General features: G+C 41.2%; 1 protein-coding gene across 7 annotated transcripts in view; it reads right to left on the bottom strand.

The window, feature by feature from the left end:
• Positions 1-18,115, bottom strand: part of LOC127656351 (receptor-type tyrosine-protein phosphatase U-like) — a 319,639-nt gene that overhangs the window by 168,437 nt on the left and 133,087 nt on the right. For all 7 annotated transcript variants that reach the window (XM_052144640.1, XM_052144642.1, XM_052144643.1 and 4 more), the window contains exon 3: positions 1,385-1,656. In XM_052144640.1, the coding sequence (XP_052000600.1) occupies positions 1,385-1,656 (272 nt within the window). The remainder of the gene's footprint in view (positions 1-1,384; positions 1,657-18,115) is intronic.

Raw genomic sequence — 18,115 nt, 5'->3', positions numbered from 1 at the left:
TTCCAGTCTTCAACTGTCCAATTTTGGTGAGCTCTTGCAAATTGTAGCCTCTTTTTCCTATTTGTAGTGGAGATGAGTGGTACCCGGTGGGGTCTTCAGCTGTTGTAGCCCATCCGCCTCAAGGTTGTGCGTGTTGTGGCTTCACAAATGCTTTGCTGCATACCTCGGTTGTAATGAGTGGTTATTTCAGGCAAAGTTGCTCTTCTATCAGCTTGAATCAGTCGGCCCATTCTCCTCTGACTTCTAGCATCAACAAGGCATTTTCGCCCACAGGACTGCCGCATACTGGATGTTTTTCCCTTTTCACACCATTCTTTGTAAACCCTAGAAATGGTTGTGTGTGAAAATCCCAATAACTGAGCAGATTGTGAAATACTCAGACCGGCCCGTCTGGTACCAACAACCATGCCACGCTCAAAATTGCTTAAATCACCTTTCTTTCCCATTCTGACATTCAGTTTGGAGTTCAGGAGATTGTCTTGACCAGGACCACACCCCTAAATGCATTGAAGCAACTGCCATGTGATTGGTTGATTAGATAATTGCATTAATGAGAAATTGAACAGGTGTTCCTAATAATCCTTTAGGTGAGTGTATATATATACACACACACACATACACACTACCGGTCAAAAGTTTTGAAAACTTTATTATTTAATTCTTCATTATAATATTTTTTTTTCTTCACATTTTAGAATAATAGTAAAGTCATCAAAACTATGGAATAACATAAATTGAACTATGAGAATTATGTTGTGTCTGAACAAATTGCAAAAAAAATGAAAACTTTGTTATATTTTAGCATCATCAAAGTGGCCACTCTGTACTCTTCAAATGTACTCTTGACATTTTCTCAACCAACTTCTTGAGGTATCACCCTGCGATGCTTACATTATTGAAGGAGTTCCCATCTATGTTGGGCACTTATTGGCTGCTTTTCTTTATTATTTGGTGCAAATCATCAATTTCAAAAACTTTTTTTAAATAAAATTTTAGTTTTATAATGAAATAAATTAATATATTGGCTATATTTATTATATTTTTGTCCACAAAACTAATTTCAAACATTCAAGCATACGCCTTCAGATCAAAAGATTTTTAGGATCATGAGAAACATTTCAGTCAAGTGTTTCAAAAGTTTTGACCGGTAGTGTGTGTATATATATATATATACACACATGCAGTATATGGACATCTTTGACTGTTTTTTTCTTTGTTCTATCTATTGTTCTGCATCTACTTTTTTTAGTGCAAGAACATGCTCTTAAATGGACCCTTATCACACTCTTTTTATTCAAATGTAAATACACTATATGTGATCATATAATGTCCTGTTGTGTGCAACCATGCTGGAAAATGTTGACTAATTCCTATTTTTGATTACCTGGTACTCATTTGGCCAGAACGTGCTGACTGCCAGTTCCACCTGGTGCCACTGTCGTCCATGCGTACCCGAGATGTTCCACACAGGAATGCCAAGCGGCCCACCGTTGACCCGCACATAAACCCGGAGAGCCCCTGGGCTGTGACCGTCTCTGCTGTACAGGAAGTAGCTGAACTGGATGCAGTGAGTGTCGTTTTCACTTAGTGTCTGCAGCAGAAGCTGAGCCCTCTGCCCCGCTGCATGCTGGGAGGAATTGACCAACATGTAAGAACCTTTAGGAGGAAGAAAACAAAGAGGAGAATCAGCCAAAGGCTACGATATCAGGAAAATAAAGAACTGTAGGAAATAAAGTATGATCACAAAAACTAAAACAGTTCACATCAGTTCAGTTGGTTAAAATCATTGGTTAAAACATTTGTGGAATGCTTTAGTGTACAGTATATTAAAGTATGTCTTTTTACAGGCACACACACAAAGCTCAGAGAGAATAACAGATGGAAAACATCCAGCACAACCAAGCTTCTGTGGAGCGTATCTGCTGTTTTATAGCCTCCCCAGAAAGTCCTGTGTAGTTTTCCCATTCCTACTTTTCAAAAGCCCTTGTTTGTCTATTTGTCTCTTTCCAAAGAGTATCTCTCCCTTCAGTGAGTTCACAAAGAATGACAATTTTACTCTCTCAATGCTGTGCAGAGAGAGAAACAGACTATGCATAGCACGGAATACTAAAATGAATTATATTAGTGTGAGGTGCATGTATAGCAACAGCCACAAATACTCAAAATGAGGCATATACAATGGCTTCAAAAAGTATTGGGACACTAAATGGAACCCTTAAAAATGTATGAATAACTTTGTGTTACATATAAAGTTTCAAACTAAGTGGCATTTTTTAAGCAAAATATTTACCAAAAAGAAGTTTGTTACTATAGGTTTCAAATGCAAATGCATAATGCAAAATAAAAAAATATATATACAGTTCAAAATGAAGAGAAAACATATTTGAACACTTTCTGGTTGTCAAATGTAATTTCGATACCCTACACTTGTGGTTATTCTGCTTGGGCACCTGTGTGAACCTGTTGGTTAAAAGTAATTGCAAAAATGTCTCAAAAATGTTCTGAGAAAAGGTCTAGCATCATTTGCTTGCAGATAATACTTGGTTTGAGATGTAGTTTCTAATGCCAAGTCAAGTCACATAAAAATAACTTGAGTTTCTAATGCAATTAACTTCAGATATGTTTAAGTGTCCAAAAGTGTCCAAATATTTTTTGGGGTCATTGCACATGCATACACATGAGAGAACAGCCAGATTGCTCGGTATTAATCAACACGACATGACGATTATGCATAGAAGACAGTGGGACGCTGGGGCCAGGGGCTCTATCTGCAAGGTGAAGCACTGGGTTCTCTGAATAATTACAGATGAACCATATACAGTATAAACATACTACACACAAGGAAGGACCTTTAACAACTATCTTTCTGCTCTTCCCTATTTAGGACATGCCAACCCAAACACCCTTCAAGCTCACACTTATATTGACCAAACAGAACCCTTCCATGTGTAGCTGAAACTCAAAGTGTTCATGGAATTTTTTAGGGATACACCGATATGACCTTTTTTACCGATAACTACATTCTAAAGATTTTAACAAAAATATATAGTTCGATACCGACAATTATACTGATATTTTGCCACTTACCTTATTTTGTTATAAGATCACTGTTTTACTATGCTTAAAAATGACAAGTACAAAAGATTGTTTACTGTTCTAACTTCGACTGAACATGGATTGGATTTGTTGAACACAGGCCAATATTTTAAAGAAAGCCACAATTAATAGAAGATAAAAAAAGATACAAAAGAAACTCAATATTATAATATGATGATTGATATTTTTTAATTTTTTATTTTATACTTCTGCTGACTGAAGCCCTGACTGACGCGCTGAATGCAGACTATATTTTTAGCACAGCCTTTTAACGTGTTTAGATGTTTTCCCTCATTGCGTAGCCTATACACAACTGTTAAGCCGGTTTATGGCGTTTTTCCCGAATTAACGTGAGAACAAGAAAGAATCAAATAAATTATATTGCATGTTCTTATGAGTGCCAACTCTTTGACATATTGTGGCTATTATTATTTCTTTAGTTTTTACAAAGTTACAAATTAATTATTAATAAAATGATCGTTCATTCATATCAGTGTTTTCATGCTAATATCCGATATGGTGATAGTTTTAATTTTGTCAATAACTAGCCAATAAACATTGGCAGCTGATACATCAGTGCATCCCTAGAATAGTTTTTTTCAACACCAAGATTTTAGGTTAGCAATTATATGAATGTGAAAGTTTTTCATTATTTTAATTCGACCTCATACCTAATAAGGTCATAAAAGCGGCATGGATAATAATTATAAAGACTTAGCAAAAAGCCGTTTTAAAAGGTTTTATATGGAGTATAGGCTACCCCCTCATCTCAAACCAGTTTATAAGACCAACATTACCCCATTCCAAGGTCTCTGTTTTATTTGAAAAAAATATGAGTTCAGACCAGACAGTCCTTGTTGCCTTGGTTTCATGGGAGTTTTTATGCCATCTGACAGCTTGAATTATCAAAGAGAAGGACAGAAAAAACTTCATTAAAAGTAAAAACTTATTTTCCTAAGCTGAAGGTTAACAGCTATGAATTATATAACAAAAAGAGACCTTACAGTCAAGTTGAGATTTGGCCATGTATGACAGATAGAAATCAGTAGATAAAAGTCATCTGTTGGAGAGCTGTACAGCTCTCGACCTCCTCTTTCATTGTCATGAACTGAAACACCTTATGAAATATATATGAACAGAAATTTCATAAAAATTCCAGGTCAAACACATCTTTTATTGAGCATGAGCACATTATTTGCTTAAAGGAATATTTCAGGTTCAATACAATTAAGCTCAATCAACAAAATTTGTGGAATAATACTGATTACCACAAAACTTTTTTGAATTGCCCATAACCCCCGCACATGAATGGAGCCAATCCATAAATGTTAAAATACTCACTGTTTCAAAGGTATAGCCACACTACAAAAAAAAATGTGTGCGTAAATGCTTACTAACATTTTCTATGAAAAGTTATGGCCAATTTTAGTCCATGATGATGTAATGTTAACAAACCCTAAAACTTTAAATTACAATTTAAATAAATTCACAGCTCAAATAATACATGAGTTTTATCAGAAATATTTATGTAAATGCTTTTATAAAATTATAAGCTTCACATTTCTGCCTTTAAACCCTCCAAAAATTGGCACCAATCTCTTTCATTGTAAGTGCCTCGCTGTAACTCTGATTTCTGCTTATTTTAAAGAAAAGGATGAATGGGTCAAAATAATTTGTTTCTGGTAATCACCATTATGTCACAAATGCTGCCGATTGAGCTTATCTTGTATTAAACCCAGAATATTACTTTAAGGATATCCTTTAAGTAAGTAAGGAAGGAAGGAAGGGAAGGAAGGAAAGAAAGAAAAATTGCTATACCTACATATAAAGAGCTGTTGACATGTAATCAGTAAACTTTGATGAAACAGCTAATTAAAGCCCTCAGTACTGAGGTCATGAAATTGCTGATAAATTAATCAATTGAATGGAAATATAGATGGAGAAACAGATATTAGGGATACACAATAGTTTGGTGGCGTGAAAAATCCTACTAAAAAATAACAAATGAAATGAATTCAGTCAGGTTTATACTTGGTCAAACAGAACAACCAGCACCTCCAAAGAATCTTAGACTAAAACAATGAAAAACAGCTTTTTTGAGACATTTGAGAGCACACTCCAAAACTCCCTCAAGGATACACTGATTGAATTCACAGCAGAGAGTCTGTGAGAGTCCATCAGAGTATGGTCGCACCCCCTGTTTCTTTCTAACACAGGTGGGAGAGGGGCACAACACACCAGATATTGGCACTGATATTTTGCATTTCACTATTTTTCTCTCCTGCCTCAGATCAGAATTCAATCTCCCAGAGCCAGCTTGAAACCTCAGAAAGCCAGGGTAGCCGGTACAAATTCTGCCAGAGGAATAAAATTATGATTATGCTATATTTAATTTCCTTAAATCATTAGCACAGCAAACTATTTCATCTTTTCTCAGGTTGTAAATACAAACAAAATATGTGTTGTAAATACAAACAAGAAATTAACTTACAATGGAAGTCTATTGGGCAAGCATACCAGAGGTATAAAAGCTGGAATGTGAATTTTTTTAAGTACTGTACATTTTGGTGCTGTACAATTGTCCCATAGACTTTCATTAGGTAAAAAGCATTAGGCTATAATATAAAAATAAATAAATTATGTTTTAATCAAATGAGAGATTATTTTCTGAGGTAATAACATATTACAGCATGCTGGTGAGAGGGTGTCTTTAAGAAGTAATGACAATCCTGATCCTGAAAAATAGTGTGGCATGGGCACATCTGGAGGATGATGGAAGCTTTTGGTAGAGCTGAAAAAGTCTCATGGCATGAGCCAAAAAGAATGAGTCAAAAGCCAGTCCAACCATCTGTCGCTGTGTCAGTGCAGAACCACTGTATGCCACTGTACTCATTAGTACTTCTAATCTCTCACCCTTCACTGCTCAGAGAAAACACATTTCAAATCTGACAAAATAAACATTTGTTTTGTACTCAAGAAACTTGGTAACAACATAATAAAGACAGGTGTTATAAATGCCTCATTATCATGTTTCTGTGCCAACCTTAAGTTTGGTACTTTTGACTTAAAGGTATAGTTCACCCAAAAATTCACTTATGTTGCCCAATACCCATATGACTTCCTGTTCCATGAAACACAAAATGACATTTCATGAAAGTGATTGTTGACTAAAGCTGTCATTCTGCCTTACATCTCCTTTTATTTTTAAAAAGACATGAGGTTGAGTCAACAATGCAAGTATTTTGTTTTTTGGGTGAACTATCTCTTTAAGCTTTCAAAATAGACCCTGTTTACTGTCAAATGTAGGTACTAAAACAAAGGTGTCAATTGAGAGGCTGGAAACTAATTCTAGCTGAATGATAATTTGACTAAAAAAATTATCTCTGGGAAATGGTTCACTACTGCAGTAAAACTAATTCTGTCTCATCTATTTAAAAAAGTTTTTGGTGATTTTTTTCAAAGGTTAATTGTGTTACAAAGCAACTCGCAAAAGTATTCAATGAAAATAATCTTGTAAAGATGTTTCAGTGGTACACGGTAATTTTTGGTGGTCATAAAGCATTTTGTTTCCACTGCATTTCAAATAAGTCCAGGAAAACAGAAGAGGGAATATATCACACTGCCTGTTTTATTAGAGATGGACAATTTACATCACTCTGTGCAATAGTGGTTATACTGTATTCAATGATATCCTTGTAAATGACCTTTTAGTTCCTATTATGAGGTAAGACATCAGTCATAATTAACAATGCAAAAGAAAATATATAAACTAAACCAAGGCTGCAAAACTGGTAACGTACTAAATACAAGACCATTCTTCATCCATATGTACTTTTAGGGTATAATGTTAGAGGTTAAATCGGCCAAGAGGGCAAAGAACCAGCTGCTGAACCATTCAATAAGGTCAGACATCCCTCTTGCCTTTTTAATATTTACACAGTGAGCTGTCTCCGGTTAACCTTTGACTATTCACCTCAGCATCCACCTCGACTACCGCCGCAGACATACTGTTCGCACAACCAGAAATATCAAACATAAGGTGACCTTTGGTGAATTATGCCTCCAAGGCTGGAGAAATCTGATAAAGAACCATCCATTTTCTGCAAACCCTCCCAAGGGCACAGGAACATACATAACGAGATTTGGAGCGATTGAGCCTATCGTCATTCAAACAGTGCGCCGCAGGAAAACAGCCACTCGCCAGCTCACCAAGATGCTATCTCGAAGAGAAAAGAAAGAGAGAAAGCAGAGAAGAGGTGGAGAGAGACAGAGACAAGAAAAAAACCAAGGACAGAGTTGATGTGGACAAGGGTCTGAAAGATGCATTTACAAAAAGCTACCATGGACTTGAAAGTTGAGGTCTAAAATGGTGAGAGGAATGAGATGTAGCGGGGGAAAAAATAGTAAAAGAGGACTGGTAAAAAAAAAAAAGCAGGGCTCTAGACAATTTTTGATTTTTTTTTTTAAATAACGAGGGTGCCATTGGTTTCTAAAATGAAAATGTTTGACTAGAATAGGGGTTGGGCAATATGACCAAACTCTTATCTCACGATATGATTAATCATGATTCTATATCTATATTCACGACATCATGATAACTACTAATATATATATATATATATATATATATATATATATATAGTAAACATTTTCTGGAAAATCTATAAAAATTGGTTTATATATTAAATAACGATATTGTAATGCCAATAAATGGAACTCCATTCAGTGAATTAAATACTTTATAAATGAAAACTACTTCCTCTTTATTTGGAACAAGACAAACAATGTCAAAGTAAACAAATAAAAATCAACTTGTTTTCAAAAATCAACCTTAACAAAATGCTAAATATATCAGGATGCCAAATTTCAATTTAAAATGTTATTGATCAATATTATTGTTATTTTAATAAACTTTGCTCAAGAAACTTAAGATCTTCTCAAAGCAATTGTAACCCGCACACACACACACAAGACGAGACAGTCACAATGTCGGAGGAAAAACTGCTTTAATAAAAATAAAGCAGGCAAAAGTACATAACAGGGTAAATCCAGAGGGAGAATCGTCGAGGGAAGCGTAGGGTCAAAAGCCGGGGAATCAAAGTATAAACAAGGGGCAAATCCAATGAGAATGGTCGAGGGAAGCGAGGGTCAAAGCCGGGGTAATCAGAATAGAGTAGCGGGAAGGACTAAACAGGGGAGCTAGGGGAACAAGAGAGCTGGCAAGCTAAGGGGTAACGAATCACAGGGGGGTCAAAACTAGACGAGACTAGCGGGGGGGCAAAGATACGGGAATCTAAATATAATAACCAACCACCGTGAGACGAAAGGGTAGTGATATATATAGTGACGAGTGCAGGTGTAAACAATGAACAGGTGATGAGACGAGTGCAGGTGAAACTAATGTGCAGGAGAGCAGATGACGTGAGTGCAGGTGGTCATAATGTTCTGGGGGATTGGAGGCGTGAGAAACTTCGAGGAAGGGAGATTGCCTCTGAGCATGTGAGCGAGTAGGAGCAAAGTGAGCGTGAGGGCTCGGCGAGCAAAAGAGCTTCGAGGGGGTGGAGCGAGGGAGTGTGCGTGTGTGTGCTAGGACGATCGCGGGGAGAAGCAGAGGAGCGGGGTTCAGTGACAGTACTCCCCCTCTGAATAGGGACCGGCTCCTGGCGGCCTGGGAGGTGGTGCAGGATGATCGGGGGACAGACAAAGGGAAGTGAGACAGTCCATGGGCAGTTCAAGGTAAGGGGAACATAGTGGACAGGCGGGTGGTCGGGAGATCTAGGGGGCAGCCATAGGGCAGAGACTGGGTCAGGGGGTCTGGAAGGCTGACTGGAGGACAGGGACTGGGTCCGGGGGTCTGGAAGGTGACCACCGGACAGGAACAGGGTCAGGAGGCCAGGGAAGAGGCCACAGGACAGGGAGAGTGTCAGGGGGCCACCGGACAGGGTCAGGGGGCCAGGGAAGAGCCGTGAAAGGTGGAGCCGTGGAGGACTTGGGAGGCGGAGCCTTGGAAGGCGGAGCCATGACAGACTCGGCAGGCGGGGTACTGAGAGGCTGAGGTGGCGGCGCCATGGGGAGCCCAAGAGACAGGGCAGAGGGAGGTGGTGCCGCAGGAGGCTCTAGAGGCGGAGGCCTGGAAGGCTCTGGAGGTGGAGCCGAAGGAGGCTTTAGGGGCGAAGGCCTGGAAGGCTCAGGAGGCGGAGCCAATGACGGTGGCGCCGTGGGCGGCTCTCGCAAGGTAGGCCTGGAAGGCTCTGGAGGTGGAGCCGAAGGAGGCTTTAGGGGCGAAGGCCTGGAAGGCTCAGGAGGCGGAGCCAATGACGGTGGCGCCATGGGCGGCTCTAGCGAGGTAGGCCTGGAAGGCTCTGGAGGTGGAGCTGAAGGAGGCTTTAGGGGCGAAGGCCTGGAAGGCTCAGGAGGTGGAGCCGATGACGGTGGCGCCGTGGGAGGCTCTAGCGAGGTAGGCCTGGAAGGCTCTGGAGGTGGAACCAAGGGAGGTGGCGCCGTGGGAGGTCCCCAAGGCGACGACCTGGCAGGTTCTGTAGTCTCGGGGGGTAGAGCCATAGCAGGCTCTGGAGGGGGAGCCGTAGGAGGCCCGAGAGGCGGAGCTGTAGAAGGCTCGGGAGGCGGAGCCCTAGGAGGCTCGAGAGGCGGAGCCCTAGGAGGCTCTGGAGTCTTTGGGATCAGAGCCGTGAGAGGCTCGGGAGGTGGAGCCATGGGAGGCTCTGGAGGGGGAGCCGTAGGAGGCCCCTCCAGAGCTTTCTAGAGCCGTAGGAGGCTCTAGAGGCAGAGTCCTGGAAGGCTCGAGAGGTTTGGGGGACGGAGCCCTGAGAGCCTCGAGAGGAGGAGGAGACCTAAGAGACTTGAGAGACGAAGCCATGAGAGGCTTGAGGGGTGGAGCCATGAAAGACTCGAGGGGTGGAGCCCTGAGAGGCTCGAGGGGAGGAGCCCTGAGAGGCTCGAGGGGAGGAGGAGGAGCCCTGAGAGGCTCGAGGGGAGGAGGAGCCCTGAGAGACTCGAGAGGCAAAGCCCTGAGAGGCTTGAGGGGTGGAGCCATGAAAGACTCGTGAGGCGAAGCCATGAGAGGCTTGAGGGGTGGAGCCATGAAAGACTCGAGGGGAGGAGGAGCCCTGAAAGACTCGAGAGGGGAAGCCCTGAGAGGCTTGAGAGGGGGAGGAGCCATGAGAGACTCGTGAGGAGAAGCCCTGGGAGGCTTGAGGGGTGGAGCCATGAAAGACTCGAGGGACGGTCGAGGCTACAGGCGCTGGCTCGCCGACCGTGGCGGACATGGGCGCTGGCTCGCCGGCCGTGGCGGGCATGGGCGCTGGCTCGTTGGCCGTGGCGGGCATGGGCGCTGGCTCGTTGGCCGTGGCGGGCATGGGCGCTGGCTCGTTGGCTGTGGCAGGCATGGGCGTTGACTCGCTGGCCGTGACAGGCTTCGGGACTGGGGCCGTGACAGGCTTCGGGACTGGGGCCGTGACAGGCTTCGGGACTGGGGCCGTGTAAGGCTTCGAGACGGGGGCCTTGGTGTGGAGCGCTGGTTCAGTGTCTGCCTCCCCCACAGTAAACGAGGAACCAGCGTACAGTAGGGCGAGGTCAATAAACTGAGCCAGGTTGAGAGAGCAGCGACCACCAGGCATGAATGATGAGGTTGGCTCATTCAGTCCAAATTGAAAAATGGTTTTCAGAGCCACCTCATTAAAATTCACCTGGTTGGCCAGGGCACAAAAATCCACAACATAAACCTCCAAGGGTTGACTCCCCTGACGCAACCCCATGAGTCGGGCCGCTGGCTCCATAATGTCGAGGGCGGGGTTATGAGTTACACAACAGCTGCCTCGCATAAAAAACCCTTGGTCAGCGTCCGAAGAGCCATAAAACCTCTCCGGGGGTGGAGAGTGCACGGCACTCAGAAATGCACTAGAGGCATAAACGGGCTCAGGGGCAGACACAGGTGAAATAGGGTGAAACAAATCAGAAATAGCACATACCTGCCACCCAGGCCCGGATTACCCAATGGGCATTATGGGGCCCAGGGGCCCATGCGCACTTGGGGCCCAAGCGAGGGGAAGATTTTGTAATTTTTAAAAAAAAAAATTTCATTTCCGAAAACGGAGCCTATATTTGCACCACGTGCCAGCCCGGTGCCTGTCTTTTTAGCAAAAAGACGCTCGACACAAAATAACTACTGTAGCGTAAGGCGTGAGGTGCATGATGGTAGCTTTTGACGCGTTCGGCCAGAGTTCGAATCCGCCTTTTGCCGAACTCGCTCTTCTCCCTTTTCCCAACACATGCAGGTACTTACTGCTGGTGGTGACACGTACGCGTGCATTTGAGCCACACTGGCAACAAAACTAGCACTAGTGTAATTGCTAAATAAGTTAATTGCCATTATGCAACGTTTTAGAAAAGTATGAATTAGCAGAATATCCAGTGTTATGAAAACAGTAGGTCAACATAACTACAATGCATTCTTTAATTCCCTGTCTTATTCTGCCCTCTGGCATATCGAAATTAATACAAACCTTAACATAAAGAGACGGACAGTGTTATTAACAGACAGTAAAAATCATACTAATAATACTATGTAAAAAAATCTGATGAGCCCAGAATATAAACTCAACGTGTTTAATTACACGTTATAAGCATTGCCGAATACACTCAAATGAGATCGACTCAGAAAAGACGTCAATAAATGCACGCGTCACCTGCTACATCCTCTTTGTTGCATGCACAAATTATGATCACTAATACAAAATACAACATTTTATTCACAAAAATGTCTCTATTTGTAGAAATTGCTGCACATTCGTGCACTGACACTGATGGCCATTGGATCTCAGCTGGTCATGGACTTGGATTTTGATGACATTGTAACTGAGTTTGCTAACAGGAAAGCCAGGAAGAAGTCTTTTTAAGGGCAGCCGGAGAGAGGAGAGGAGGAGAGACAGACAGACAGACAAAAAAGTGAGGAGAGGAGGAGAAAGACAGACAGACAGACAGACAGACAGACAAAAAAGTGAGGAGAGGAGGAGAAAGAAAGACAGACAGACAGACCCTGAGGAGAGGAGGAGAAAGACAGACAGACAGACAGACAGACCCTGAGGAGAGGAGGAGAGGATGAGACAGACAGCCCCTGAGGAGAGGAGGAGAAAGACAGACAGACAGACAGACAGACCCTGAGGAGAGGAGGAGAGGATGAGACAGACAGACCCTGAGGAGAGGAGGAGGTATTGTGTGTGTGTGTGTGTGTGTGTGTGTGTGTGTGTGTGTGTGTGTGTGTGTGTGTGTGTGTGTGTGTGTGTGTGTGTGTGAGCGTGTATTTATCACTTTGTGGGGACCAAATGTCCCCATAAGGATAGTAAAACCCGAAATTTTTGACCTTGTGGGGACATTTTGTCGGTCCCCATGAGGAAAACAGCTTATAAATCATACTAAATTATGTTTTTTGAAAATGTAAAAATGCAGAAAGTTTTCTGTGAGGGTTAGGTCTAGGGGTAGGGTTAGGTTTAGGGGATAGAATATAAAGTTTGTACAGTATAAAAACCATTATGTCTATGGAAAGTCCCCATAAAACATGGAAACACAACATGTGTGTGTGTGTGTGTGTGTGTGTGTGTGTGTGTGTGTGTGTGAGAGAGAGAGAGAGAAAACAACTTACATGAAATATAGTATTATCAAAAAAAACAAAAACAAGCTGCTTTATTTTACATTTGATTTACATTTACATTTAGGGCATTTGGCAGATGCTTTTATCCAAAGCGACTTACATGTAGTACATTTGTCAATAGTTGGACAGGTCATACACCAGCAATTGTAATTTGTATTGTAAGCAACCAATATTATACCATAATACTTACAGCATCTTGTAATGTGTCTACTACCATTTCACTATCATTCAATCATCAAACAAAGTGCCATTAGGGGCCATGAATAATAAAGTGCTAAATACATAAGCGCAGAATTGTTTTAGTATAAAGAAGAGAGAGTATAAAGAAGAGTAAAAAAGTTGAGTTAAGATGACCTATACTGTTTGCATCCTTTTCATCACAGGAAGAGGAGAGGGGGAGAGAGACAAAGAGCGGCAGCCCCTGTAGAGCCGAGGAGTAGAGGACAGGAGAGGAAGAGAGAGACAGACAGGAAAGCTACATTAATGGGTGTGTGTACGTGTTTGTGTGTTAATTATGGAAGAATTTGATTCATATAACTGGATTGGTAAAGGTGAGGCACTATGTGCATGCATATGCCAGCTAGTTGCTCGCTATAGGTGTTGCCAGCAAATAGTATCCAAAAATTCAAAAGCTTGATTGTGTGGGTGGGGTGGGGGGCCCTACAAGACATTGTGCCCAGGGGCCTCTGAATTCTTAATCCGGGCCTGCTGCTGCCCTTGGGCCGTGAGCGCGTGGTCATCTCTCCACACTGTAGCTCCTCGCGCCGAATGTGACGTGCTTCTCCGCTCTAGTGAGCTGCATGAATCCTTAGCGCGGGGCATTGTGACTGTCAACGGTGAGGTTGGTTATTCTGTAACCCGCACACACACACACAAGACGAGACAGTCACAATGTCGCAGGAAAAACTGCTTTAATAAAAATAAAGCAGGCAAAAGTACATAACAGGGTAAATCCAGAGGGAGAATCGTCGAGGGAAGCGTAGGGTCAAAAGCCGGGGAATCAAAGTATAAACAAGGGGCAAATCCAATGAGAATGGTCGAGGGAAGCGAGGGTCAAAGCCAGGGTAATCAGAATAGAGTAGCGGGAAGGACTAAACAGGGGAGCTAGGGGAACAAGAGAGCTGGCAAGCTAAGGGGTAACGAATCACAGGGGGGTCAAAACTAGACGAGACTATCGGGGGGGCAAAGACACGGGAATCTAAATACAATAACCAACCACCGTGAGACGAAAGGGTAGTGATATATATAGTGACGAGTGCAGGTGTAAACAATGATAGGTGATGAGACGAGTGCAGGTGAAACTAATGTGCAGGAGTGCAGATGACGCGAGTGCAGGTGGTCATAATGTTCTGGGGGATTGGAAGCACGTGAGAAACTCGAGGAAGGGAGATTGCCTACGAGCATGTGAGCGAGTAGGAGCAAAGTGGGCGTGAGGACTCGAGCGAGCAAAAAGAGCGTGAAAAGCTCGAGGGGGCGGAGCGAGGGAGTGTGCGTGTGTGTGCTAGACGATGCGGGGAGAAGCAGAGGAGCGGGGTTCGTAACAGCAATGCGACAAAGAAAATAAAACATACCTTAAAAAATATCCAAATGAAAATAATCACTTCTTGAAGTAAATAAATATCACATAAATATAATTTATTGCTAAATAAATTAATGCGGAGTTCATCTTTTGGCTTTCATAATATTATTTTGCGTGCTTCATTTAGAGTTGGGACAACAGATTGCTTGTATTACCAGTGATTATCGTCATGCGAAACAGTTTGCAGATTAAATTTTTCTGCTTTGTAAACACCATTTTGCACCTGTTTTAATAACAAGCTCCTCTTCATTTTCTTGACCTGTTTGGGAGTCATCTCGTTCTGTGGAGATTTCTTTCGCCATTTGGGGTTTTCCGGAGTCAAAAATGATTGAGTAGCGTGAGTGATCCAGCTCTGAGCTCTACTGTCTCTGGAGCACAACTTTTGGAAAGCCTGCTGGACTCACGTGCACTTTGAAGCTCCAGAGACAGCGCACGCCACAGTCACGCTGAACATTTGCGTGTCGGATAAGAATAATATTTAGCGCTTTTAAAGTGCCAAACGTGTGATGAATGTCATTGAATTTGCTTGGGCAGCCGCAGAAAAATGTCCAGTGCTGAAAAATCCTTGTCCATGTTTCTTCCCCATTCTCTCAGTCTCAGGTGAAGCCCTTCCACTAATAGATAAGCCCACACTGTTTACATGGATTTTTAAAAATCAGATATACACGATATAGCAAAATCTCTGTTGATTTGATATTTTATATTGCCATGATATATATATCGTCATATCACCCAGCCCTAGACTAGAAATTACTTCTTTTTTTTTTACAGAATTATTCAAGGATTGTTTTAGATTGGGAGACAATTTTAGAAATTTGTTAGATTAATATTTCAGCTCTGTAGGTCCTTTCAATGCAAGTGAATTGTTGCCAGACACTTGAAGCTCCAAAAATTACATAAAGGCAACATAAAAGTAATCCAATGTTTAATTTAAGTCTTCTGAAGTGATGCAATTGCTTTTGGTAAGAAACAGATCAATTTGTAAATCATTTTTTACGATAAATCTCCACTTTCAGAATGTGAAAGTGAAAGTAGAGATTTATAGAAATGACTTAAATATTGATCTGTTTCTTACCCACGCCTATCATATCACTTCTAAAGACAGATTTAACCACTGGATTACTTTTATGTTACCTTTATGTGATTTTTGGAGCTTCAAAAGGTCTGGCCACCATTCACTTGCATTGAAAGGACATGCAGAGCTGAAATATTCTTCTAAAAATCATTTGTGTTCAGCAGAAGAGAGTCAAACACATCTTTTTTTCTGTCACATTCACAACCATTTTAGTCACAATCTGGAGCTCTAAAAAAAGGTGTAAAGCAGAGGAGAGATGCCACGACAGACTGCAGCAGGGACCGACTAAGGGTAAAGGCACCTCCCATTTTTGTTTTTCTGTTTTTCAGAACTTTCTCTTTGCATATTTTTTCCCTCTCCATTTGACCCCATCAACAGGGCTTTGTTACCCTCTGACATCAAGAGGCTTCAAAAGGCGTGTTTGAGAATAGAAAGGTGAGAGGGGTGCTGTGCTAAATATAGTCGATAACAATAGGTCCTCTTCCCACTTCAATTTTAGAAATGGTCTTGCTCGCTCTACCTCTCTTCCTAAAAGTGCTTAAGGCTCCTCCTATGCTTATAGCCTTGATGTTCATTCTTTCCATCTTTTTCAACCTTTCACAAAAAGGTCAGCTGAGATTTGAGCCATTCTCCCTTGGCTTTCTTTTTCACGCACACATAAAAGCAGGAATGCTTTTTGAACAAGAGCAATGGTCACAGAGGAACAGGTTATGCTGTCTGTTGTCATGACTCATGTCTCAATTTACCTCATGCTGTAGGATCTACAGCATGACACCAAGAAACAAGGTACAAAAAAGGGAAGACCAATGAAGGAAAACATGTTCTGTGACTTGCTCGTGCATCAGAGTGCAACCCCAAAAGCCACTGTAGACTAGAAGGAAAAGAGTCCAGGATAAGTGTCCATTTTAGTCTATTAATGGAAAATCACAGAACAGAATGACCAAAATAGGAATCAGTGTCAGCTGAAGTCATTCTGCCCTGATCTAAAAACTTATGTGAGGGAAATGTGCCTTTTGGATCAATTTAAGCTATGGTTGTCCCATGTCTTAGTCTACCAAATCACACTTGAGCTGCTGTTTATGCATTTACAAAATGCCCATTTCAGCCTGACATGTTAATAAATTGCACATTGTCTATGGAGTTTTCATTTTAATGTTTTTTTAAAGGACTTTTTGCTTTTTTATTTCCTTTTTAAAGATAAACAATTTTGGTTCTGTGTTGAGTCACCACTTAATGGGAATGAATATGGCTCACCACATTTTTAGATATTGCCCCCTCTCCTCATCATTTCCTGTCATCTTTCTACTGTAAATTTGCATAATATCAGCAAAACAGAAAAAATTAATTATTAAACATTTATCAAATGTAAATCCATATCCAATCACATTACAGGAGTTCTGCTCCTGAATAAACGTGTGACAATAACATATGTCATTTCCATGCAACTGATGTTCATCAGTGTCTTTCCCCCATGAGACACAATCACTGTGCAAAATGTGTGCTGTAACAATGAATATTTAATCACAAATTAATATTTCAAATCCTGTTGTGTAATCAAACTCATTTTTATTTCAAACTTGTTTTCAAAAAGACAAACAACATGTGAAAAACAACACAGTAAGGCTAGTGATGACAATTGCAGTCTATGTAACATATTACAGCATAAATATTAAAGTATAGTGCTAAGCATTTAAACTACAACCAACCACAGATGTTTCTAGGCCATCCTGTAGAGTTTGATATTATTAGAATAAATAGAATTTACATTACAATGTGTACATGATGCACATGTAATACTTATCAACGGCCCAGATTACTCAAATGTGAACAGAGCTTCTAAAAACAGCACCTATGCAAAACACGGTTTATATACATTAAAACGCTTTGTAAACCAGTCAATCACAATCCATTACTGATCACAATGCAAATAACCTAACTAATTGCTTCAATCATAAATTTCATTAAATGGTGCTTTTCTGTCATCAAATTAAATGTCTCATTAGTTCAATGTGAAAACGTTTAATTTGCATTCATTAATAGGCAATGTTTTTGTATTGAAAATCAATTAACACAGGTTCTCTTAATGCAGTGATATGCTGAGCATCAATGAGAAAGTCGCTTCTTGGAATGACCCCCAATAGACCAAAAATGAAATTCATTAATCACTGCCAATAAACGTCCAGGTGGTGTAAGATGATATATTCCATGCACAATTTGTAAACTGGGGATAACAAATATATAAATAAGTTCTCAACAAATCCCAATTCCTTCTTTTCAAGGTAAATTTGTACTATCTGTGACCCAAGGCTGTTTTTCTGTTATTTCAAGGAAAAAATGCAGCCCGTGAAGCAGAAACCAATTCAAAAGCTGTTAATAATATTATCAAAAGATTTCCATTTCGAAAGCAGGATATGTGATCCACATTAAAATTGTGTTAAGACAAACACATGCAGTATGTTCAGTAATAAAGGAAGGCCCAAGAGCTGCATTTAAAGGAATGTTCTGGGTTCAATACAAATTAAGTTCAATCGACAGCATACGGCATAATGCTGATTCACATAAAAATTTGTTTTGACTCGTCTCTCTTTTTCTTTAAAAGCAGCAAAAATCAGGTGCCTGGGTAGCTCAGCGAGTAAAGACGCTGACTACTACCCCTGGAGTCACCAGTTCAATCCAGGATGTGTTGAGTGACTCCAGC

This window comes from Xyrauchen texanus, chromosome 15 (assembly GCF_025860055.1).
Source record: "Xyrauchen texanus isolate HMW12.3.18 chromosome 15, RBS_HiC_50CHRs, whole genome shotgun sequence".
Lineage (NCBI taxonomy): Eukaryota > Metazoa > Chordata > Actinopteri > Cypriniformes > Catostomidae > Xyrauchen > Xyrauchen texanus.
This window is presented reverse-complemented; position numbering and strand designations above follow the sequence as displayed.